Source organism: Symphalangus syndactylus, chromosome 13, assembly GCF_028878055.3.
Source record: "Symphalangus syndactylus isolate Jambi chromosome 13, NHGRI_mSymSyn1-v2.1_pri, whole genome shotgun sequence".
NCBI lineage: Eukaryota > Metazoa > Chordata > Mammalia > Primates > Hylobatidae > Symphalangus > Symphalangus syndactylus.
Genome location: NC_072435.2, coordinates 48785911 through 48810431, shown reverse-complemented (window position 1 = coordinate 48810431; position 24521 = coordinate 48785911). Strand labels below are relative to the sequence as shown.

Genomic DNA, 24521 nt, shown 5'->3' with positions numbered 1-24521 from the left:
CCAGCACTTTGGGAGGCTGAAGGCGGCAGATCACCTGAGGTCAGGATTTCAAGACCAGCCTGACCAACATGGAGAAACCCCATCTTGACTAAAAATACAAAATTAGCTGGGCGTGGTGGCGCATGCCTGTAATTCCAGCTACTGCGGGGGCCGAGGCAGGAGAATCGCTTGAACCCAGGAGGCGGAGGTAGTGGTGAGCCCAGATCTCACCATTACACTCCAGCCTGGGCAACAAGAGCAAAACTCCATCTCAAAAAAAAAAGTTCTAACAAGTAATACTTTAATCAAAATTATTTTACTTCAAAAACAAGACAAAAATAAAGACTTTCCAAAATGAAAAGTGAGGGAGTTCATCACCACTAACACAGTCCTGTAACAAATGCTACATGGTAGCCAGGCACGGTGGCTCATGCCTGTAATCTGATAGCATTAGGAGGCCAAGAGAGTCAGATCACTTGAGACCAGGAGTTCAAGATTAGTCTGAGCAACAAAGTGAGACTGCACATAAATAAAAAGAAATCCTAAAATGAGTCCATTATGTTGAAAAATAAAATCATGCTGGACAGTATCATAAAAATGTATATACACTGGGCACAGTGGCTCACGCCTGTAATCCCAGCACTTTAGGAGGCAGGCAGATCACCTGACATCAGGAATTCAAGACCAGCCTGACCAACATGCTGAAACCCCGTCTCTACTAAAAATAGAAAAATTCGTTGGGTATGGTGGCTCGTGCCTGTAATCTCAGCTACTCAGGAGGCTGAGATAGGAGAATCGCTTAAACCCATGAGGCGGTGGTTGCAGTGAGCCAAGATCGTGCCACCGCACTCCAGCCTGAGCGACAGAGCAAGACTCCATCTCAAAAAAACATAGTAATAAAATAAATAAATAAATAAATAAATAGCTCTGTTAAATGTAAATATAGAGACACATATAGAATTCTATTATAATGATGGTGCATAAACCCTTAAACTTCTTCTGTAAATATAAAAAACAAGACTTAAATCTGCCTATATTTGTTAATAGATACACAATATAATATTTATAGTATCAATAACAAACTGGAAAATATAAAGGTATAGGTTTTGTATTCAATTAAAGTTATGATATTAAAATGTATTGTTTTAAGATGTTTTATGTAATCTCCATTTTTCAAAATGATCACATTATATTTCAGGATGACTGCATTGTATTTATAGAAAGTATGTGAAACAGGCCGGGCGCGGTGGCTCACGCTTGTAATCCCAGCACTTTGGGAGGCCGAGGCGGGCGGATCACGAGGTCAGGAGATCGAGACCACGGTGAAACCCCATCTCTACTAAAAATACAAAAAATTAGCCGGGCGTGGTGACGGGCGCCTGTAGTCCCAGCTACTCGGAGAGGCTGAGGCAGGAGAATGGCGTGAACCCGGGAGGCGGAGCTTGCAGTGAGCCGAGATTGTGCCACTGCACTCCAGCCTGGGCGACAGAGCGAGACTCTGTCTCAAAAAAAAAAAAAAAAAAAAGAAAAAAAGAAAGTATGTGAAAACAGAATAAAAAATAATCAAGGCATGTCACAACAAAATTAACAAAAATTAAGGCAGTAACACAGGAAATGAGAAAAAACATATCTACCAAAAACAATAATAAACTGTTAATAGTAACTTCATATCTTTAAGCAATTATTTTAAATATAAATTAAACAACTTAATAAAAAGAAATGTAGCCGGGCACGGTGGCTCATGCCTATAATCCTAGCTACTGGGGAAGCTGCGACAGGAGAATCACTTGAACCCGGGAGGCGGAGGTTGCAGTGAGCCGAGATCGTGCCATTGCACTCCAGCCTGGGCGGCAAGTGCAAAATTCCATCTTGATAAAAAGAAAAGAAAAAAAAAAAAAAGACCGAGCACCTGTGATCCCGGCACTTTAGGAGGCCAAGGTGGGCAGATCTCCTGATGTCAGAAGTTTGAGATTAGCCTGGCCTACATGGTGAAACTCCATCTCTACTAAAAATACAAAAATTAGCTGGGCATGGTGGCACATGCCTGTAATCCCAGATACTCAGGAGGCTGAGGCAGGAGAATCACTTGAACCCAGGAGGCAGAGGTTGCAGTGAGCCAGGATCGTGCCATTGCACTCCAGCCTGGGCAACAAGAGTGAAACTCCATCTCAAAAAAAACCTCCAGTGCTATCTTTTATACAGTAATGTAAAATACAATCCTAAAATTTACATAAAACCTCAATAAACTTTGAATAGCGAAAGCAATCTTGACAAAAAAGAACAAATCATGAGGATGTCACAGTTAATATAATAATTACAAACTGTATTTCAAGACTATATTAATAAAAACAGGATGAATTATGCAGAAAAATGAAAAAACAAATGGAACAGAAACCACTACTCTCACATACTTTAAACATGATAAAACAAGAAAACATGAAAAATAGTTTAACATAGGTTTTTGCTTTTTTTTTCACTTTTGAGATGGACTTTCACTCTTCTCACACAAGCTGGAGTGCAATGGCACAACAATCAGCTCACTGCAACCTCTGCTTCCTTAATTGAAGCGATTCTCCTGACTCAGCCTCCCAAATAGCTGGGATTACAGGAGTGCACCACCACGACCAATAAATTTTTGTATTTTTGGTAGAGAAGGGGTTTCACCATGTTGGCCAGGCTGGTCTTGAACTCCTGACCTCAGGTGATACACCCGCCTCGGCCTCCCAAAGTGCTGGGTTTACTGGCGTGAGACATTTGCCCAGCCTAACATAGAGTTTTATAAAATCATGCAGATATTTATGGTTCCCCTGAAAATATGAAAAAGTAGATTGTGCAGTCTCTTATATGCCACGAAGAAGATTTTGGCTGTCACTGTAAACGTCAAGGAAGATCACAAAAGGGAAAGTAGGATCCTTAGAGAATTTAATAGCATAATGCAGAAGATACCCCTATGTGAGAGTAAAATTTTTTAAACTCTCAGGCTTTCCTGAAACTATTTTCTTTGGAACACAGCTTCCCAAAATCTATTTTAAGGACTGGCTTTCTCCTTGACTTTTGGACCTCTTATCTGTGTTGTCCATTGTGTTCACTCTCACCTACCTGGGGGCTTGGCTACCATCTTATGTCTCTTCATATTCCAGGGCTCTTTTCCTTGCTCCAGACAGGTGATTAAATCTGGCTTAGAGACATCAACACCTGTTTTATTAAAAATAAATAACATGAATGTTCCTCATATTCTTCAAATAATGTGCTCAGTAAAGAGAATGTAATAGAATATTCTAGTATATTAATCCCGAAACACTAATTTATAACAGTAATTTCTAAATATTTAGAAAATGGGCTGGGCACGGTGACTCGTGCCTGTAATCCCAGCACTTTGGGAGGCCAAGGAGGGTGGATCACTTGAGGTCAGAAGTTTGAGACCAGCTCGGCCAACATGGTGAAACCCCATCTCTACTAAAAATACAAAAATTAGCTGGGCTTGGTGGCACATGCCTGTAGTCCCAGCGACTCAGAAAGCTGAGGCTGGAGAATCTCTTCAACCCGGGAGGTGATTGCAGTGAGCCAAAATCACGCAATTGTACTCCAGCCTGGGCAACAGCAACATTCCATCTCATAAATAAATAAATAAATAAAATAATTTCACTACCCAGTACCACTGAATCAAAAGCTGGTGGTGACAATTAGATGTTAAGGTGTGGGCAACAATATTTTATGTCACTAAATTTTGAAATGATCACTAACATAGAGTAAAAACTACAGGTCTGCTCAGGAATGTGGAAAGTTCAGATCAAGGTGAACTTCAAGATGTTTATCTTGAAGAAATTCTTTTCTACACTGACAAATTCCCAAGATTTTCTTCAAAACAGTGATGTGAAACTCATTTATGCAAAGCATCAATTACCAAAAAACATTCTACAACACCCAAAAAAGAAACATTTACAGTATCTGAGGATTGTGTATTGAAGTTATTCTCACCCAAGAAGACCAGGTTGCTGTAGTTCTCTAACATCACATCCCTATATAAATTCTGCTGTGCAGTGTCCAGGAATTGCCACTCTTCCAGAGAAAATTTTATTGCCACATCCATGAATGTCAATGGTCCCTGAAAAACAAAAACACACACACACACATACACACACATTTACCGGGTGGCCAAGGGCAGAATTTTTAATTTGACTGAAGGTGAAATGAGAGAGTAAAGAGAACAGGTTCTGACTTATAGGAATGACTGAAATCCTCCAATAATTTTTTTTTTTTTTTTAAGACAGAGTCTTGCACTTGTTGCCCAGGCTGTAGTACAATGGTGCGATTTTGGCTCACTGCAATCTCTGCCTCCTGGGAACCCAGTGATTCTCTTGCCTCAGCCTCCCAAGTACCTGGGATTACAAGACACCCGCCACCACGCCCAGCTAATTTTTGTATTTTTAGTAGAGACAGGGTTTCACCGTATTGGCCAGGCTGGTCTTGAACTCATGACCTCGGATGATCCATTCGCCTTGGCCTCCCAAAGTGCTGGGATTACAGGCGTGAGACACCATGCCTTGCCGAAAATAATTTTCAACACAGAAATATTCTCTTATGTATTCTCTAACTCTGAAAAAAGAGTGGAATAAGATCCACAACATCAGTGTATATATGATACTTTTCTGGATAATAAAGTATAAAATTAAAGGCATTAACACAAGCATGTATATTTTTGAGTGCTATATTAGCATCATAGAGAATGAGTTCTGTGTATTTTTGAGATGGAAAAGACATGTTGAGTTAGAAGGTATCTAGCAAATTGGCCGGGCACGGTGGCTCACGCTTGTAATCCCAGCACTTTGGGAGGCCGAGGCGGGCGGATCACGAGGTCAGGAGATCGAGACCATGGTGAAACCCCCTCTCTACTAAAAATACAAAAAAATTAGCCGGGCGTGGTGGCAGGCGCCTGTAGTCCCAGCTACTCGGAGAGGCTGAGGCAGGAGAATGGCGTGAACCCAGGAGGCGGAGCTTGCAGTGAGCCGAGATCGCGCCACTGCACTCCAGCCTGGGCGACAGAGCGAGACTCCGTCTCAAAAAAAAAAAAAAAAAGAAGGTATCTAGCAAATTTTAATGTGTACAATAAACGGGAGATCTTGTAATGGAGATTTTTTTCTTTCCCAGAAAGTCTGAGTTTCTGAATTTCTAACAAGCTGACCAATAATGCCAATGATTTTGGCCTAAGAAGAATATTTTATCAAACATCCAGTATATGGAAGAAGCTGTGTTTTTTCCAGTTTTTCTGGACTATAAAAGAAGATGAAACTCTTCATTTTCCAAGGACAGATATATGCAAAGAAACTCTAAGAAAGAAGAGCAGCTGCCAAATTAAATTTGATAGTTTACACACATCAGCTGCATAAAGATACTTAATAAAAAAAAAAAAGGCCTTTACGAAAATTAGCCTGGCATGGCGGTAGGTGCCTGTAGTCCCAGCAACTTGCAAGGCTGAGGCAGGAGAATCGCTTGAACCTAGGAGGCGGAGGTTGCAGTGAGTCAAGATCACGCCACTGCATTCCAAGCTGGGCAACAGAGTGAGGCCCTGTCTCAAAAACAATAATAATAAAATAAAATAACAAAGAAAAAAATTAATTCTATAGTAAAAAAAGAACATCTGTCAGAGAGTGCTTATCCAAGTGAATCATAAACATCAACAGCAGTAGGAAAAATTTTTATGATGTGCTGATACACACATAACACAGCATCACTGCTGAAATATTGTTCCCAAAAAGTAAATTATAGGCTGGCTGGGGTCAGTGGCTCATGCTTGTAATCCCAGCATGGCATCAAGAGCAAAACTCCATCTCAAAAAAAAAAAAAAAAAAAAAAAAAAGAAATTATAGGCTGAATGCAACCATACAGATACATCAATTTTATGCAAAATTCAAGACACATATTTCCCACTCTGTAATTTTTAGTAGTGATTGTAAGGAGTCTTTTTTGAGCACCCTAGAGAGCAGTTATCTCCTGATAATTATCTTTTAAACTTTCTGGGTAATAAATCTCATCGTTTTTTCTTGAGACAGAGTCTCATTGTGTCACCCAGGCGGGAGTGCAGTGGCGCAATCTTGCCTCAGTGCAACCTCTGCCTTCCGGGTTCAAGCGATTCTCCTGCCTCAGCCTATCGAGTAGCTAGGATTACAGGCATGCACCACCATGCCCGGCTAATTTTTGTATTTTTAGTAGAGACAAGGTTTCGCCATGTTGGCCAGGCTGCTCTTGAACTCATGACCTCAGGTGATCCACCCTGCTTAGCCTCCAAAACTGCTGGGATTACAGGTGGGAACCACTGCACCCGGCCCTCATCTTGCTTAAATAAGCATTTCCTTAATCCCGTTCTGCATAGTGCTAATGGGGAACACAAATGGAGCCTCAACAGTACCTGTTCTCCACCTTTACTAAGGATTCCAGCTTTTCCACAATAGGAATCTTGAGTATCCCCACCCTCCCATGTTCAACAGCCACAAAGGAAACATTTTTAATACTGCAGATCATAAATTAATGGTGAGAATCCTCCATGGCATATAAAAAGCTGTGATGTGGAGAATTTAGAAAAGGCTCTAAAAAGAAATATTTTTCAGAGACCCTTGACTATCAATAAAATTTTCAAAAGTAGTTAAAACAAACACATTAGGGAGGAAAAACACAAGAGAAGTAAAGGTTTGTAAGTACTGAATGCATGGAAATCCACGAGGCAGAGTGGATGCAGTTCTTGATCTGAGGTGTGTTTAGCTAAAAAAAAAAAAAAAAAAAAAAAAAAAGACTTTTTTTTTCCCTATCTACTCCTTCTCTGGGATTCCTTTTCAGTTGAGATTCTCTGGACAAATTACACCTGCATCTCGAGAATATGCCTTTAAAGGTGTCAGCACCACCTCTTTACCTGCTACCACCACACCCACAGGCAGAAGTACCAAGACCCGCTGAAAAAGTCCACCCATTTCTGTCCTTTATAACATGAAAAGCTTGCTTGCTTGCTCGCTCGCTTGCTCGCTCCCTCCCTCCCTTCCTCCCTCCCCTTCTTTCTTTTTTTATTGAGAGGGTCTCCCTCTGTTGCCCAGGCTGGAGTACACCGGCATAATCTCCCTCTGTTGCCCAGGCTGGAGTGCACCGGCATAATCTCGGCTCACTGCAACCTCCCTGCCTCGGGCTCCCGTGATTCTCCTGCCTCGGCCTGCCCAATGCCTGGGATTGCAGGCACACACCACCGTGCCTGGCTGGTTTTTGTATTTTGGTGGAGACGGGGTTTTGCCGTGTTGGCCAGGCTGGTCTCCAGCTCCTGACCTCAAATGATCTGCCCGCCTCAGCCTCCCGAAGTGCTGGGATTACAGACGGAGTCTCACTCACTCAATGCTCAAAGTTGCCCAGGTTGAAGTGCAGTGGCGTGATCTCGCTACAAACTCCACCTCCCAGCCGCCTGCCTTGGCCTCCCAAAGTGCTAAGATTACAGCCTCTGCCCGGCCGCCCCGTCTGGGATGTGGGGAGCGCCTCTGCCCAGCCGCCCCATCTGGGAAGTGAGGAGGGCCTCTGCCCGGCTGCCCTGTCTGGGAAGTGAGGAGCGCCTCCGCCCAGCAGCCCAGTCTGGGAAGTGAGGAGCGCCTCTGCCCAGCAGCCCAGTCTGGGAAGTGAGGAGCGCCTCCGCCCAGCAGCCCAGTCTGGGAAGTGAGGAGCGCCTCTGCCCGGCCGCCACCCCGTCTAGGAAGTGAGGAGCGCCTCTGCCTGGCCGCCCCGTCTGGAATGTGAGGAGCGCCTCTGCCTGGCCGCCGCCCAGTCTGCGAAGTGAGGAGCGCCTCTGCCCGGCCACCCCGTCTGGGAAGTGAGGAGCGTCTCTGCCTGGCCACCCTGTCTGGGATGTGAGGAGCGCCTCTGCCCGGCCGCCACTCCGTCTGGGAAGTGAGGAGCGTCTCTGCCTGGCCGCCCTGTCTGGGATGTGAGGAGCGCCTCTGCCCGGCCGCCACCCGGTCTGGGAAGTGAGGAGCGCCTCTGCCTGGCTGCTGTGCAACCTTCCAGGTGTGAAGTGACAGCCTTCGTTGTAGAATGAATGAAGACACTGGCAATGGTTATATAACACCTTGGCAGCTATCTCAAGTCGTTGATGTGGAGGATTGGAATTATAGAAGAAAGCAAACACACAAATTTGACTAAAGGCGATTTTGTGACTTCTTTCTATTGGCCCTGGCAAATCAAGGTTATTCTGGATGGAAATAGCCTTCAAAAGGTGATATATATATGAACGTATCTGATTTCTTTTTCCCCGTATAATTCTTTCTTTGTGCATTTGATATTCAGTTGTGTTTGTAATCACAGAAAAATAAAAGCATATATAAAATTCAAAAAAAAAATGAAAAATTCAGGAACAATGAGTTTCCCCATGAAGAGGAAATAAAAGTTTCTCCTTTCCTCTCTTCAGGTGCCCTCCCCTGCTACAGACACCAAGAATCTCTGCTACAGTAATAAAACTATGGGCCACACTGCCCTGTCCATACCAAACCCAAACAGAACAGGCCCTATAATCACCCTGTAGTAAACAGGTGAAACTGAACTCTCATGAGTGTATCTTCAACCCCTCATAAGTGATTCTGGCCTCATCTTAGAATCACATGAGGCTCTTAATTAAAATAACATGGATGTGTCCAACAATAAAAAGAATCCATGGAAAGGGCACGAGCAAAGATATTTCTGTGAATTGGCAATGTAGTTTGAGTGACCGCATCTAAGTAATCCACATTAATTACAATGGCAGAAAATGTAATAACTTTTGCACCAAACTAATAGAACCCTGGGTTTATAGCCACTTAGCTAAGCATTGCCTCCCAAGCTTTAACGAGCTTATAAACCACTCAGTAATTTTAGTCCCTCTTTATGTAATGTGATTCTGCAGGTTTTCAAAGGGTACATGAATGTTTTTGTTTTGTTTTGTTTTTGAGACAGAGTCTCGCTCTGTCACCCAGGCTGGAGTGCAGTGGCGTGATCTCGGCTCACTGCAACCTCCGCCTCCCGGGTTCATGCCATTCTCCTGCCTCAGCCTCCCAAGTAGCTGGGACTACAGGGGCCTGCCACCATGCCCGGCTAATTCTTTTTCTATTTTTAGTAGAGATGGGGTTTCACCGTGTTAGCCAGGATGGTTTTGATCTCCTGACCTCGTGATCCGCCCACCTCGGCCTCCCAAATGGGATTACAGTCGTGAGCCACCACGCCCGGCCATGAATGTGTGTTTTAAAGAAGTCTCCTGTGAATCCTGATGATGCTCCCCCTGGGCTCATTATTACCATTAGTTAGAGAAAGCAGGCATAGCACAGAGTCCCTTACACTCGGCACTCTTGTCACAACACAAATACTTCTGGCACAAATGAAGACAACTAATCTCCATCCTAAAGCATTAAATTGTTTGCTGGTTCTTTAAAATTTACAGAGGCAATAAAAGGTAGCAGTGCCTGAATAAGTCTACATTTGGAAAACAACATATACACATGTACTAATGCAATGTTTAAGCAGGTACTATGTGCTCAAGAGTATGTTGCAGAGAACTAATATAAATAATACATTGTGTGATTTAATCCTCATAACACACTGAGATTTGGTACTAAGTATTTAATAATTCCCAGCATTAGGTTAAGGGCCCAGCATATGTATTTCATCTTCTGTTTCTGTTCTTGGTTTTTTAAAGAAAATGTGTAGAATAAAAGCTAAAGAGGCCGGGAGCGGTGGCTCAAGCCTGTAATCCCAGCACTTTGGGAGGCCGGGGCGGGTGGATCATGAGGTCAGCAGATTGTGACCATGGTGAAACCCCGTCTCTACTAAAAATACAAAAAAAAATTAGCCGGGCGTAGTGGCGGGGGCCTGTAGTCCCAGCTACTCGGAGAGGCTGAGGCAGGAGAATGGCGTGAACCCAGCAGGCGGAGCTTGCAGTGAGCCGAGATCGCGCCACTGCACTCCAGCCTGGGTGACAGAGCAAGACTCCCTCTCAAAAAAAAAAAAAAAAAAAAGAATAAAAGCTAAAAGTAGACAAATTACCTGAATAGAGAAAAGTTTAACGCGTTTAGAGAAACCTTTATTGTGTTTATTTTTTTGTGTGTGTGACTAGTGAAGCAACTACTGAATCTGCAGGAAGAGAAAACAAGATGCTAAATGGAATCTGCAGGCACCGATTTCATAGAAAATTTAAAAATTAAGACCTTAAAATACATACTTTATTTTTCCCATTTATCTCCTTTGGGGTTCAGAAAATTGTAAGCACCAGCTTTAGAAAAGCAGCAGGATTCACCAGCCAAAACTCTCATCTCTTCCAATCAGTTCTGTGAGGCAAGACTCCAGAGTGGGGCCAGATCTAAATAAGACCCACAAATGGAGTGAATCTGAACAGAACTGGGGCAGGGTGTGGACCTTATGTAGAATTCTGTTCTCTGTGCCACTGGGGTATTTCCAGTTCTGTTTTCCTAAACTTGCCTAAGAGAAACTTAAATCTCAGAGTTTGTATAATTTTTTTTTAGCCACTGCCCTGTCAATTATATAATGCATACTAATAAGCAATTTAAATAAATGTCTTAAGGTTCTCTAGGGTAATTATTAGAAGATAAATATGTATTCTTAGCAGGTAGTAGAAACACATATAATAATAACAACCCTTCTGTTCATAAATATCCCTTCAGGTGATGACATAAGAAGTCACTACAGGCCGGGCGCGGTGGCTCACGCTTGTAATCCCAGGACTTTGGGAGGCCGAGGCAGGCGGATCACGACGTCAGGAGATCGAGACCACGGTGAAACCCCGTCTCTACTAAAAATACAAAAAAAAAATTAGCCGGGCGTGGTGGCGGGCGCCTGTAGTCCCAGCTACTCGGAGAGGCTGAGGCAGGAGAATGGCGGGAACCCAGGAGGCGGAGCTTGCAGTGAGCTGAGATTGCACCACTGCACTCCAGCCTGGGTGACAGAGTGAGACTCCGTCTCAAAAAAAAAAAAAAAAAGAAGTCACTACAGTATAAAAAAAGGGGCCCAAATAAAGGCAAATTTTTTTGCACACATCTGTTCAATGAATCAACCATATGATGCTTAATTCAACCCTTTATTCAGTTGCTAGTCTAGTCTAAAAGTTCCTGGATGGTTCCTGGATGACTGCTTCCTCTATTTTTCTAATGGCCATATAAAATAAAAGCAATTCGTTTGTTTGAGTCTCCAGACATACTGGTTGTTTTTCATCCAAGTATCCGAAAACTGGAGAAACATTCATCTGGGTACCCACCAAAGTCATCTCTTGTGTGAGGGGAGGAGCAAACACAAGATGACTCAATTTTTTACACTGAGACAGAAGCAGAATTAACCACTTTTGTTACCCTGGCACAATTCTGCTCTGGACATCCTCAAATGTCTCAAAGACAACCAGCTGATTGTGAGAGTTCCCAGTGACCCTGGGCTGATGGCCCAATGATAAAACAGACAGGAGAGACTCAGGCTAATTCTAAACAAAAAATTAAACTGCCCTGGAGAAGCTCCAGAACCTGGATCACGTGTCCTGATTATCCAGCTCTTGGGTAACAGGAAGAACAGGAATATTCTACTCCAGTCCCACATTTTAGAGACAGGTGTAGTTATGGTTCTGGCTCTGGATACATTATCACCTTTCTATAACTCTGAAGGTGCTAGTTCACACTTACATATTCTGCCATCAGATTCTATTTACACCTGGTGCCCCTCACATAACTGTAGCAGGTCACTGGACAAGATCTGAGTAGCTGAAAGAATCACATTCTCAAAGAGGAACTTTAAGATGTCTATGTTGACGTCTGACAATGCAGAAAATGTCTCGTTAGTTTTCTCCACATTCTCAATTCAAAGTCTGGCCTTATCTTGTAAATGCAGGAAGAGAACAGACCTTATTTGCAGATTCTAGGTGGGATCAACCTGGCTCTTCATTCTTAGGTGTTACAGCAAGCAGAGTACAAACAAAGGAAAGATCCCCTTATAGAGGCTGCTTTAGCACATTCTGAAAGATATGTCTACCTAAAAGAAAAAAAGCTAAGGCAACATGAATGTAAGTAGACAGTTTATTTGGGCAAATCTTGAGGATTGTAACCTCGGAGCAAACCTTCAAGTTGCCTGTCATCTACGCTTTGATTAGGAGCAGTTACAAGTGGATCTGAAAAGGCAAAAAGAGAGAGAGAGAGAGATGGCTGATATAAAGTTGTTTACCAGAAATTTTTATTATATTTACAGAAATGACATTGATTATTGATTGGATATACATCATTAAAATTTAGAGTCTGGGTTATAGTGTCCAGTGTGGCATTATTAATTTATAGCTACTAGTGGCAACAGTTAACAGTTTTAAGAGATAAAAAAAAAACTCTTAGTTCAGGACCAGGCGCAGTGGCTCACGCCTGTAATTTTCCAGCACTTTGGAAGGCCGAGGCAGGTCAATCACCTGAGGTCAGGAGATCAACACCAGCCTAGCCAACATGGTGAAAGCTCTTCTCTGCTAAAAATACAAAAATTAGCCAGCTGTTATGGCACATGCCTGTAAACCCAGCTACTTGGGAAGCTGAGGCAGGAGAATCACTTGAACCCAGGAGATGGAGGTCCCAGTGAGCAAAGATTGCATCACTGCACTCCAGCCTTGGGGACAGAGCAAGACTGTCTCAAAAACAAAAAACAAAAAACAACAACAAAAAACATAGTTCAAAGGTGGGAGAAAGACAAAATTGTGTTCTCAATTTTAATGTCTGAGTTTGACAACTAAAAGGACTTGCATTCCTCAGATGAAAGGTTGTTTTTTTTTTTTTTTTTTTTTGGTTCCCGAATCTCAAGACCTAGATTCAGAATTTGGAGCTGCAGCAGGTGTTACTTGCATATTTGTGGGTATTTTAGCAATAGGAGGAAGTGGAAAGCGGAGATTCTCATGTCTACATGTCTACTCAACACTCACATGTTACTCTGATTGGGTTCCTGGGCCCCCTGTTCTCTGAATCAGTTTCAGGTCTGAAGACACAACAGTCACTGAAAAGGTGAAATGGTTGATTGCTACCCTGTGAAGTTTGTTGAGTTGACTGGAAGCCTGAGAGGAAAAGTCCCCTCTAGAGTAAAGCTTGGTTGGCATCTTATGAGTTTATATAATGTCTGATAATTCTAGACAGTGCATGAAAATATAATTCTCCAGTCCCAGAAAAACTCCAAAATGATAGAACAGAAAGAAACCTTTTTTTTGTTGTTGTTTATTTTTCTTGAGACGGAGTCTTGCTCTGTCGCCCAGGCCGGACTGCAGTGACGCTATCTTGGCTCACTGCAAGTTCCGCCTCCCGGGTTCACGCCATTCTCCTGCCTCAGCCTCCCCAGTAGCTGGGACTACAGGCGCCCGCCACCATGCCCGGCTAATTTTTTTTGTATTTTTAGTAGAGACGGGGTTTCACCGTATTAGCCAGGATGGTCTTGATCTCCTGACCTCGTGATCCGCCCACCTGGGCCTCCCAAAGTGCTGGGATTACAGGCATGAGCCACCGCGCCCGGCCAAAAACTGTTTTATTACACAATTTAACTTGAATATGACACGCATCATAGTCAATCTGCTCAAAAGATTGCCAAGACAGAAAGACAGTCACCATAGTTAGTCCACAAGTAGAAAAATTTACAGCACCACGCCATATGTATTTCATCCTAAATTCACCTGGCAATTGGCAAGGCCATTGGTGTATGCTTATTGGTTATATTCAATGACAAAATAAACTTTTCACATCTTCGTAACAGGAGGTAATTCTGCAACATGAAGCCAGGTGCCTGCTAAAGGTACGCTCCGATTCTCCTACAGAAATGGTTGAATAGTGTGTTATCGACACACAGCCCACAACACAAAGCTCACAGCTGGCAGCTCACATCTTACACGAACCCCAGTTGCCACAGCAGCACTCCAGTGTCACATGAGACGGTGAAGCCTGAGCTGCAGGAGGAGAGCCTGCAGGCCTCCTGGGTGAAATTGCACCTTCACAATAATGGGAATGGGGGCAGTGTTTCAGCCTCAGCTTCTATTTATAATGGTGACATGAAAAAAATACTGCTGGATTTCCAGCATGAGTCCGGATAGAGACAGGTCTAAGAGTTTTCCCTGTGACAGCCCACCTCATTCACAGATACCATGGGATACTAAGAGGGCTTCTGAAACAGAAACCCAAAGGATTCGAGCAAGAAACAGCTCTCCATCTCAGCAAGATCAAGAGAAAATAAAAAGTTAAAAGCATCTTTAAAAACAAAACTCAGATTAGATAAAATATTGATCAAGTCAACCAGAAAATATTCCTCTAAAAAAAAATTTCTCTTTAAATACCCAAAGTGCACAACTATCCTCAGCATGAGAAACATGAGTGTTATAAAGAAACGGGACAGGTCAGGCGCAGTGGCTCATACCTGTAATCCCAGCAATTTGGGACACTGAGGCAGGTGGTTCACCTGAGGTTAGGAGTTCGAGACCAGTCTGACCAACATGGTGAAACCCTGCCTATACTAAAAATACAAAATTAGCCAGGCATGGTGGCGCATGCCTGTTATCCCAGCTTTTTGGGAGGCTGAGGCAGGAGAATCACTTGAACCCAGGAGGCGGAGGTTGCAGTAAGCCCAGATCATGCCATTGCACTCCAGCCTGGGCAACGAGTGAAACTCCATCTCAAAAAAAAAGAAAAAAGAAAATATTAAAAACAATTGCAACAAAAGCAAAAATTGACAAATGAGACCCAACTAAACCAAAGAGCTTCCTCACAGCAAAGGAAACTATCAACAGAGTAAACAGACAACCAACAGAATAGAATAATATATTTGCAAACTATGCTGCTGACAAACATCTAATATCCACAATCCATAAAATACTTAAATAAATTTACCAGGAAAAACAACCTTATTAAAAAGGAAGCAAAGAAGATAAACGGATGCTTTTCAAAAGGAGGCATACGTGTGGCTAACAAGCATATGAAAAAAATACTCATCATTAATCATTAGAGAAATGCAAAGAAAATACACAATGAGATAACTTTTCACACAAGCCAAAAAGGCAATAATTAACACATCAAAAAATTACAGATGCAGGGCCAAGCGCAGTGGCTCATGCCTGTAATCCTAGCACTTTGGGAGGCCGAGATGGGTGGATCACTTGAGGCCAGGAGTTCAAGAGCAGCCTGGCCAACATGGTGAAACCCCATCTCCACTAAAAATAAAAAATATTAGCTGGGCATGGTGGCAAATGCCTGTAATCCCAGCTGTTCAGGAGGCTGAGACATGAGAATTGCTTGAACCTGGGAAGCAGGAGGTGGAGATTACAGTCAGCCGACATCGTGCCACTGCACTCCAGCCTGGGCAACAGAGTGAGACTCTGTCTCAAAAAAAAAACAGATGCTGGCAAGGTTGTGGAGATAAGGGAGTGCTTATACGTTGCTGGTGGGAGGGTAAATTAGTTCAGCCATTGTGAAAAGCAGTTTGGTGATTCCTCAGAGAACTAAAAACAGAATTAGCATTTGACCCAGCAACCTCATAACTGGGTAAATGCCCAAAGAAATATAAGTTATTCTACCATACAAACACATGCACATTCAAGGTCACTGCAGAACTATTCACAACAGCAAAGACATGGCATCAACCTGGATCCTTATCAATGGTAAACTAGATAAAGAAAATATAATACAGAAGGGTGGTGGCTCATGCCTGTAATCACAGCAATTTAAGAGGCCGAGGCAGGCAGACTGCCTGAGTTCAAGAGTTTGTGAACAGCCAAGGCAACATGAAGAAACCCCATTTCTACAAAGTATACTAAAGGAAAATCAGCCGGCTGTGGTGCTGTGCACCTGTAGTCCCAGCTACACAGGGGGCTGAGGTAGGAGGATTGCTTGGACCCAGGATATTGAGGCTGAAGTGAGCCAAGGTCACGCCACTACCCTCCAGCCTACATGACAGAGTGAGACTCTGCCTCCCCTTAAAATAAAATGAAAAGAAGGCCGGGCGTGGTGGCTCATGCCTGTAATTCCAGCATTTTGGGAGGCCGAGGAGGGCAGATCACTTAAGGTAAGGAGTTCGAGACCAGCCTGGCCAACATGGACAAACCCCGTCTCTACTAAAAATACAAAATTAGCTGGGCATAGTGGCACATGCCTGTAAGTCCAGCTACTCAGAAGGCTGAGGCAAGAGAATCACTTGAACCCAGGAGGCAGAGGTTGTGGTGAGCAGAGATCATGCCATTGCACTCCAGCCTGGGCAACAAGAGCGAAACTCTATCTCAAAAAATAATAATAATAAAATAAGAAGAAAATAAAGTAGAATATTTATATAAAAATAAAAATATAGTATATAAATATCATGGAATACTGTGTGGCCATAAAAAAGAACAAGATCATGTTTTTTGCAGCAACATGGATGGAACCCATTATCCTTAGAAAACTAATGCTGGAAGAGAAAAACAAATGCATGTTCTCATCTTTTTTTTTTTTTTTTTTGGGGACAGAGTTTTGCTCTTGTCACCTGGGCTGGAATGCAATGGCTAGATCTTGGCTCACCGCAACCTCTGACTTCCAGGTTCAAGCGATTCTCCTGCCTCAGCCTCCTGAGTAGCTGGGATTGCAGGCGTGTGCCGTGGACCACGCTCGGCTAATTTTTGTATTTGCAGTAGAGACGGGGTTTCACCATGTTGGTCAGGCTGGTCTCGAACTCCTAACCTCATGATCCACTTGCCTCGGCCTCCCAAAGTGCTGGAATTACAAGCGTGAGCCACCGTGCCTGGCTCCATGTTCTCATTTCTAAGTAAAAGCTAAATAATAAGAACACATGGACACAAAGGGGAAAACAACAGACACTGAGGCTTACCTGGAGGTGGAGAGTGGGAGAACAAAGATTAAAAAACAAAACTCTGTTTCGTGTTGTGCTTAGTACCTCAGTGACAAAATAATTTACATCAAACTTCCATGACACAATTTTACCTATATAGTAAACCTGCACGTGTACCCCTAAAACAAAAATAAGAGTTAAAAGAAAGGAACTCAATGGTTGGGGAAGAGTGCAGTGTAGGCAGGACTGGCTTGTGCTACTTATTTCTGGGTCCACGCAGGCAGGTGAGATTATGAACAGGTGGCCCAGAACCCCAAGTTTGTGGAGAAAACAAGTTGCTGCTGCAGATTCAGTGTCTGGGGGTAGGGATATCCCAAAAATTTGTAGACAATTTTGTGGGATTTTGGCAAAAAACACTAGGATCAAAAATGCCATGGTTAAATTTTTGAGGGTGGTGCCTAGTCCTGGAAGGGGTGTGCACATGTCAATGCCCAGTGGGCATGATTGTGAGTGGATGGGAATCCTGTGGTGGCAGCTGTGGAAAAATGGGGTCTGTCATCAGAACTCCTTTTCTCTAAGTTTTCAGTCCTATCTCACCCTAAGAAGAGATCCGGAATCACAGAACAATGAGCGGTGTGATGGCCTGTGTACAGGAAAGCAGTGCCTCTCCTTCCCACACATCCAGAGTTTTATTCCAGGCCAGGCCTCCATGATATTTTTTCTGGCACCAGATTGTTTGTTAACAACAAACAATTCATCAACACCAACTCACTGTCTAACACTTGAATTCTGAAACCACTCAGAGTCAGCACAGACCTTGGTTCAGGGCTCAGTCCCACAATATTGTCCTTACTGCAGATGCCAGTCACAAACTCCATGGGCCCATCTATATTTCTTTCTTTCTTTCTTTTCTATTTTTCTAAGCCAGAATCTCGCTCTGTAGCCCAGGCTGGAGTGCAGTGGCATGATCTCGGCTCACTGCAACCTCTGCCTCCAGGGTTCAAGTGATTCTCCTGCCTCAGCTTCCCAAGTAGCTGGGATTACAGCCACACACCACCACGCCCAGCTAATTTTTGTATTTTTAGTAGAGACAGGGTTTCACCATGTTGGCCAGGCTGGCCTTGAACTCCTGACCTCAAGGGATCCTCAGCCTCCCAAAGTGCTGGGATTACAGGCATGAGCAATTGTGCCATCCCCATCTGTGTTTCTGAGCTACTGTTTAAAAATTGGGAACTTCCATAATCTCCCTCAAGTTCAATAATTTGATAGAGCTACCTACAGACCTCAGTGAAACACTAGTTATGCTGACCAGTTTATAATAAAAGATACAACCCAGGAAATGTCAAATGGAAGAAGGATGAAGCATAAAGATAATCCTGGGCCGGGCGCGGTGGCTCACGCCTGTAATCCCAGCACTTTGGGAGGCTGAGGCGGGAGGATCATGAGGTCAGGAGATCGAGACCATCCTGGCTAACATGGTGAAACCCCGTCTCTACTAAAAATACAAAAAATCAGCCGGGCGTGGTGGCGGGCGCCTGTAGTCCCAGCTACTCGGGAGGCTGAGGCAGGAGAATGGCGTGAACCCGGCAGGCGGAGCTTGCAGTGAGCCAAGATCGCGCCACTGCACTCCAGCCTGGGCGACAGAGCGAGACTCCATCTCAAAAAAAAAAAAAAAAAAAAAAAAGATAATCCTGGTAAATAGCTATAATTAATAAAATTCTCTATGCTTTCTATGCTTACCTATCACAGCCAGACATAGACTCTGCAAATCTTTTTCTCATAGAAAAATCGGCTGAATTTGTCTTTGTGGTCAAAATAGAATACTTGTTAATCAAACTTCACTTAAGTTTATCTTCTTCCCACAGCTCCTGAACTTTGAGCTATTCTCAGTCTGAGCCAACATAAACCCCATTTTATGTCCCTTCTAAGAACATAACGACTTCAGGATAAAATATTCTCTGATCTAGAATCTGATTTTTCACCCTCCATTTGCCATTCCCCTCCCACTTCTTTCTAATCTTATTTGCTCCTTCCTATGAAAGAAAGCCCTTGTCTGCCTATCCTTTGCAATCCTTAAATATCTTATGGTTGGTACTTCCTCCTGCAGCAATACTCCTTTAGAATTTAATTTTTTTTACATAAATCTGACTTTCTTTTATTTCTAAAAGTCTAGAAACGGCCTCAAAGCAAGAATAACTTTATCTTCAGTGAGATCCTTTCAGTCCCAATCCATCTTAACCTTCACTGCGTCTGCCTGAGGGTCTCCAGCTTTCCAGGGCTCTGTAGCTTCTCTTGGAATAAAAGCTTCTTCCATGGCTGGAGTGAGCAGGCTGGGAAATCTGCAGGGGAGGCTCCCCAGGAAGAACTAAGGGCACCTGTAATAACCTCCTTTTGTGGGCTCAATATTAGCCTTAGCTTGGAGTCCCTAGGCTCAAGCTTCAATTTTTATATCAGAGTTATTTACTAAGTTTTTAAAACTAAGTGTTTGAAACATCTAGCAAAATTACTGAAACACAGTGTTCATAAAAGGGAAAAAAATTTTAAGGTGCTTACATTTCATACCTCAACAAGAAAACCCAGAGTATCTATTCCTTTCAGACAATACATGTATTATTTTATTATTTGCATTAAAAATTATGTAGTAAACAATTAGTCATATGGGAACACTCCTAAGAGGTACCAAGTTTCATCTTGTAATATTTAGCATTAAAATCAGAAATCAAGATCACAGGCTATAGAACAAAAATATTCACTGTCAGAAATTTACCATACAAAAACAAAAACTGTTGTTTTCATGAATCTATGCAACTCACCAATTATCTACCACATTTTCTTGTGGAAATGCATTTATTTTCTACAGCCAAAATAAAAGAGAGATTTTCCCTATTATTTTCCCTGATAGCATTACAAAATCTAAGCCTTGGAATTCTGTTTGAAATTACCCATAAAAACACACCTGAGAAATTTCCTAAACTTCCTCTGGGAAAAACAAACAAAAACAAACAAACAAAAACAATGGTAAATGAGAACTCTTAACAAATGGAATATATTTTGAAACCCACCTCTTTTATGCCCTTTGTAAACATTTTTTTTTAACCTTTCAAGCTCTACTAATAAAATGCAATTTTCAGTTAAGAAACTGAAGTCAATATAAGTGAACAAATCTTTTCAAGGTGGCAAACCCAGGGATTACAGGCGTGGTGGCTCACGCCTGTAATCCCAACACTTTGGGAGGCTGAAGTGGGTGGACTACCTAAGGTCAGGAGTTCGGGACCAGCCTGGCCAACGTGGTGAAACCCCTTTTCTACTAAAAAATTATCTGGGTCTGCCGGGCGCGGTGGCTTACGCTTGTAATCCCAGCACTTTGGGAGGCCGAGGCGGGCGGATCACGAGGTCAGGAGATCGAGACCATGGTGAAACCCCGTCTCTACTAAAAAAAATACAAAAAATTAGCCGGGCGTGGTGGCAGGCGCCTGTAGTCCCAGCTACTCAGAGAGGCTGAGGCAAGAGAATGGCATGAACCCGGGAGGCGGAGCTTGCAGTGAGCTGAGATTGCGCCACTGCACTTCAGCCTGGGCGACAGAGCGAGACTCCATCTCAAAAGTAAATAAATAAATAATAAAAAAATAAAAAATTAGCTGGGTGTGGTGGCAGGCACCTGTAATCCGAGCTACTCGGCAGGCTTAGAAAGGATAATTGCTTGAACCCGGAAGGTGGAAGATACAGTAAGCCGAGATCTCACCATTGCACTCCAGCCTGGGCGACAAGAGAGAAACTCCGTCTTTAAAATCAAAAAGAAAAAAAAAAAAAAAACCAACAAACAAAAAACACCACACACACAGATGTGTCTCAGTCATGTGTCAAGTCAGGTCATCCAATCACTTACATTCTCCCACCCCACCCTGCTCAGTTAAATGCTCAATAACCCCCTCTCAGGAGACACTGCACTATGCCCCAGTGAGTGCCTCAACTTCAATTTACTTTGCAAATTCTTGCACTTTCTCACTGGGATCAGGTTTTTTTCCTGTCTTTAGGGATACTATTTTTTTTTTTTCACAAATCTTAGAGAATCCAGGTGGCAGAAATTATTTGTTTTTGCTCTCAACACCAGCATCTGATGGGCTGACCAGCAATGCGTCTCCAAGAAATGGAAGCTGGGTTAGGTGAAGACAATCTTAATGTCTAAATGTTAGCTTTTCAAAGGAAGAGTATGCCAGGAGAGGCCTCTCAGCCCCAGGGCATCAACCTCCTCCCTGAAGAGGCTACACTCCATACCTCAGGTTGTCCTATGGCAGAAAACAACCCAAGAGCTGATATTACCTAGACACTCTAGCAGACATAGACATAGTGAGTATCTTCGTTTATTCACAGAGAGTACTAAAATCCAGGACAAGAGAAACACTAAATGGTGGCTGCAGAAACAAAACTCCATAAAGTTTCCCAAAAAAAAAAAATGACCCCAAAATGTTCTCATAAGATCTCTGTGCCTAGGGAAGATAAAGAGAAAGATGCACAAAGATTTATTTACAATACATTGCAAGGGGATTATTCTTTGCTTTCTTCTAAAGGAAAAGACTTAAAAACAGAAAACAAATCTCTTTAAATGTTCCATCCAATGCGCTGTAAAAAAAAAAAAAATGATTAATGAAAATACGTTATCAAGAATGTACACCAGGCTGGGCGAAGTGGCTCACGCCTGCAATCCCAGCACTTTGGGAGGCCAAGGCGGGCAGATCACCTGAAGTCAGGTGTTCCATACCAGCCTGGCCAACATGGTGAAACCCTGTCTCCACTAAAAATACAAAAATTAGCCGGGCATGGTGGTGTATGCTACTAATCCCAGCTACCTGGGAGGCTGAGGCAGGAAAATCACTTGAGCCTGGGAGGCGGAGGTTGCGGTGAGCCACAGCACTCCACCCTAGGCAACAGAAGGAGACTCAAAAAAAAAAAAAAAGTACACTAAAAAACAAATAGTGGCCGGGCGCGGTGGCTCACACCTGTAATCCCAGCACTTTGGGAGGCTGAGGCGGGTGGATCACCTGAGGTCAGGAGTTCAAGACCAGCCTGCCCAACATGATCTCTACAAAACTCCGGTCTCTACAAAAAATAGCCAGGCGTGGTGGCACGCGCCTATAATCCAGCTACTTGGGAGGCTGAGGCAGGAGAATCGCTTGAACCCAGGAGGTGGAGGTTGCAGTGAGCCGAGGTCGTGCCATTGCACTCCAGCCTGGGCGACAGAGCGAGACTCCATTTCAAAAAATAAAAAAGTTAATAATCAGAATTACGGAGGAAAAGTTAGCATTTGGAATTGTCAGAAGGAGCTGGAAATTTAGTATTTTACTTTAAGCCACAGTTAGGCTAGAGTAAAGGAGGATTGGGGGGTACATTTGAGACCCTTCTTGAAAAACATGTAAAAAATGCAGGGCATAGCCAGAAGCAGTGGCTCAAGCCTGTACTACCAACACTTAGGGAGGCCGAGGCGGGTGGATCACGAGGTTAGGAGTTTGAAACCATCCTGCTAACATGGTGAAACCCCGTCTCTACCAAAAATACAAAAATTAGCCAGGCGTGGTGGTGGGCGCCTGTAATCCCAGCTACTCGAGAGGCTGAGGCAGGAGAATCGCTTGAAACAGGAAGGCAGAGACTGCACTCCAGTCTGGGCGAAAAGAGTGAAACTCCGTCTCAAAAAAAAAAAAAAGAAAAGAAAAGAAAATAGTTAAGTGACAAGGAATTAGGCTGAGGTGGAAATCTACTCTCTGAATTCCTACTTAAAAAAAAATCTAACTCAAATGCATTTGTCAGGCCTCTGAGCTCAAGCCAAGCCATCGCAATCCCTGTGACTTGCACGTATAGGCCCAGATGGCCTGAAGTAACTGAAGAATCACAAAAGAAGTGATAATGCCCTGCCCCGCCTTAATTGATGACATTCCACCACAAAAGAAGTGTAAATGGCCGGTCCTTACCTTAACTGATGACATTCCAGCACAAAAGAAGTGAAAAAAGAAGTGCCTTAAGTGATGACATTACCTTGTGAAAGTCCTTTTCCTGACTCAAAAAGCTCCCCCACTGAGCACCTGGCGACCCCCACTCCTGCCCGACAGAGAACAAACCCTCTTTGACTGTAATTTTCCTTTACCTACCCAAATCCTATAAAGCGACCCCACCCCATCTCCCTCCGCTGACTCTTTTCGGACTCAGCCCGCCTGCACCCGGGTGAAATACACAGCCTTGTTGCTCACACAGCGCCTGTTTGGTGGTCTCTTCACACGGAAGCGCATGAAAGCATTTATTTATTTTTAAAAAATTACTACATTACAGGAAACGAAATTCAGTCTTAACCAAATATAAACAGCTAATTAAGCTCTGATTACATAATCAGGAAATTTGTAGGCTCAAGGTGGAAATTAGGAAACTACGTAACCGTACCGGATTACAGAATTTGGGTTTTTTCATCATGCACCTTATAAAGTCTTTTCTTCAAGCCCCTTTAATGGACCACAAACTACAACCCATAGGGGTGCTCTATAATTTTTGAACAACCCTTTAAATTCTTTAATATTTTTGCGATGACTCCCAAAAATATTTAAAAGGAGAAAAGAGGAACTAGGAACCCCACGGACCAAAGCTGTTCCCATTCAGGAACTCCTCACCCGAGTCAGGATTCTCCCCTGACGACCCTCCCCTGGTCCCTGCACAATCTGGGAGAGACGCGGCGCTGCGGGTGCAGAGCTGCCCAGAGAGGGCTCCAGGCCAGGGCACGGTCACTGCCAGGGAAGAGACAAGCCTCTCGGGCCCGGCTGTCAGTACAGCCGCCATCTTATCGCTGAAGGGGTCTGAGGCCGAGCCAGGCTAGAACTGTGGGCGCAGATTGTGCGGCTGACTGCAGGGAGGCCTGAGTCCCGCCACAGCCACATCCCACCGGTTCCAACCAGCCCTTCCCCTCTCTCGGGATGTCAGACCCGGCACTCTCACCATTTCTAGGCTTCCAGGGAGTCCTGGCGTCTTAGCTGTGGATCTCCCAAATCGTGTAGCTCAGGAGGCCACAGAGACCAGGAGCTCAAAAGGCCGCGCCAAATCCCGGAAGCCACCCTGTCCGCTCTAGCTGCGGGTCTGATTGGACGGCTCTTAGTCAAGCATCCCTGATTGGATGCCGTTTAAAGCCCCGCCCATTCAGGCCTGGAGTGACAGAAGATGTGATCAGGTGCTGGGTTCAATGAAGAGTGACAGCCTAAGCTGCAGCCTTTTCAGGCAGGACTTCCTCCCTGAAATGAGCCAGGCCCACCCCAGAGGGGATTTGCCATTAACTTTGTGTATAAGGTCATATGCATTTATAAATAATATAATATATGGCTATTCACAAAGGAAAAGAATATAATAACAGTTATTTTAAAATTTCGGCTTTTATGACCTTCCTGGCTTCAGTTCTTTAAAGAGGCAGCCTAAGATTTTATTTATTTATTTATTTATTTTTATTTATTTATTTATTTATTTATTTTTTGAGACAGAGTCTCGCTCTTGTTGCCCAGGCTGGAGTGCCGTGCACAAGAGATACCTTTTTTTTTATTTCTGTTGTTCGTAGAGCCATTAGAAAACAGTGAATGAACTCTTATTGGCTGGATCCAGGTATGACAGTTATCACCATTCCTGTGAGCTGAGTTCATACCCGAATCCACATTGGACTGGTGGCTGTATCCACACATGAGAGTCACAATTCCAACTGTGGACGGTGTTCATAA

General features: G+C 43.5%; 2 protein-coding genes across 2 annotated transcripts in view; both read right to left on the bottom strand.

The window, feature by feature from the left end:
* Positions 1-24521, bottom strand: part of LOC129459809 (zinc finger protein 850-like) — a 283509-nt gene that overhangs the window by 7059 nt on the left and 251929 nt on the right.
* LOC129459821 (zinc finger protein 723-like) lies at positions 2820-23838 on the bottom strand. The gene is made up of 4 exons (XM_055237039.2): positions 23758-23838; positions 3958-4084; positions 3081-3174; positions 2820-2874 (listed from the first exon to the last, which is right to left on the bottom strand). Exons 1-4 carry the CDS (start codon positions 23758-23760, stop codon positions 2820-2822), a joined length of 279 nt encoding a protein of 92 aa, XP_055093014.1. The 5' UTR covers positions 23761-23838.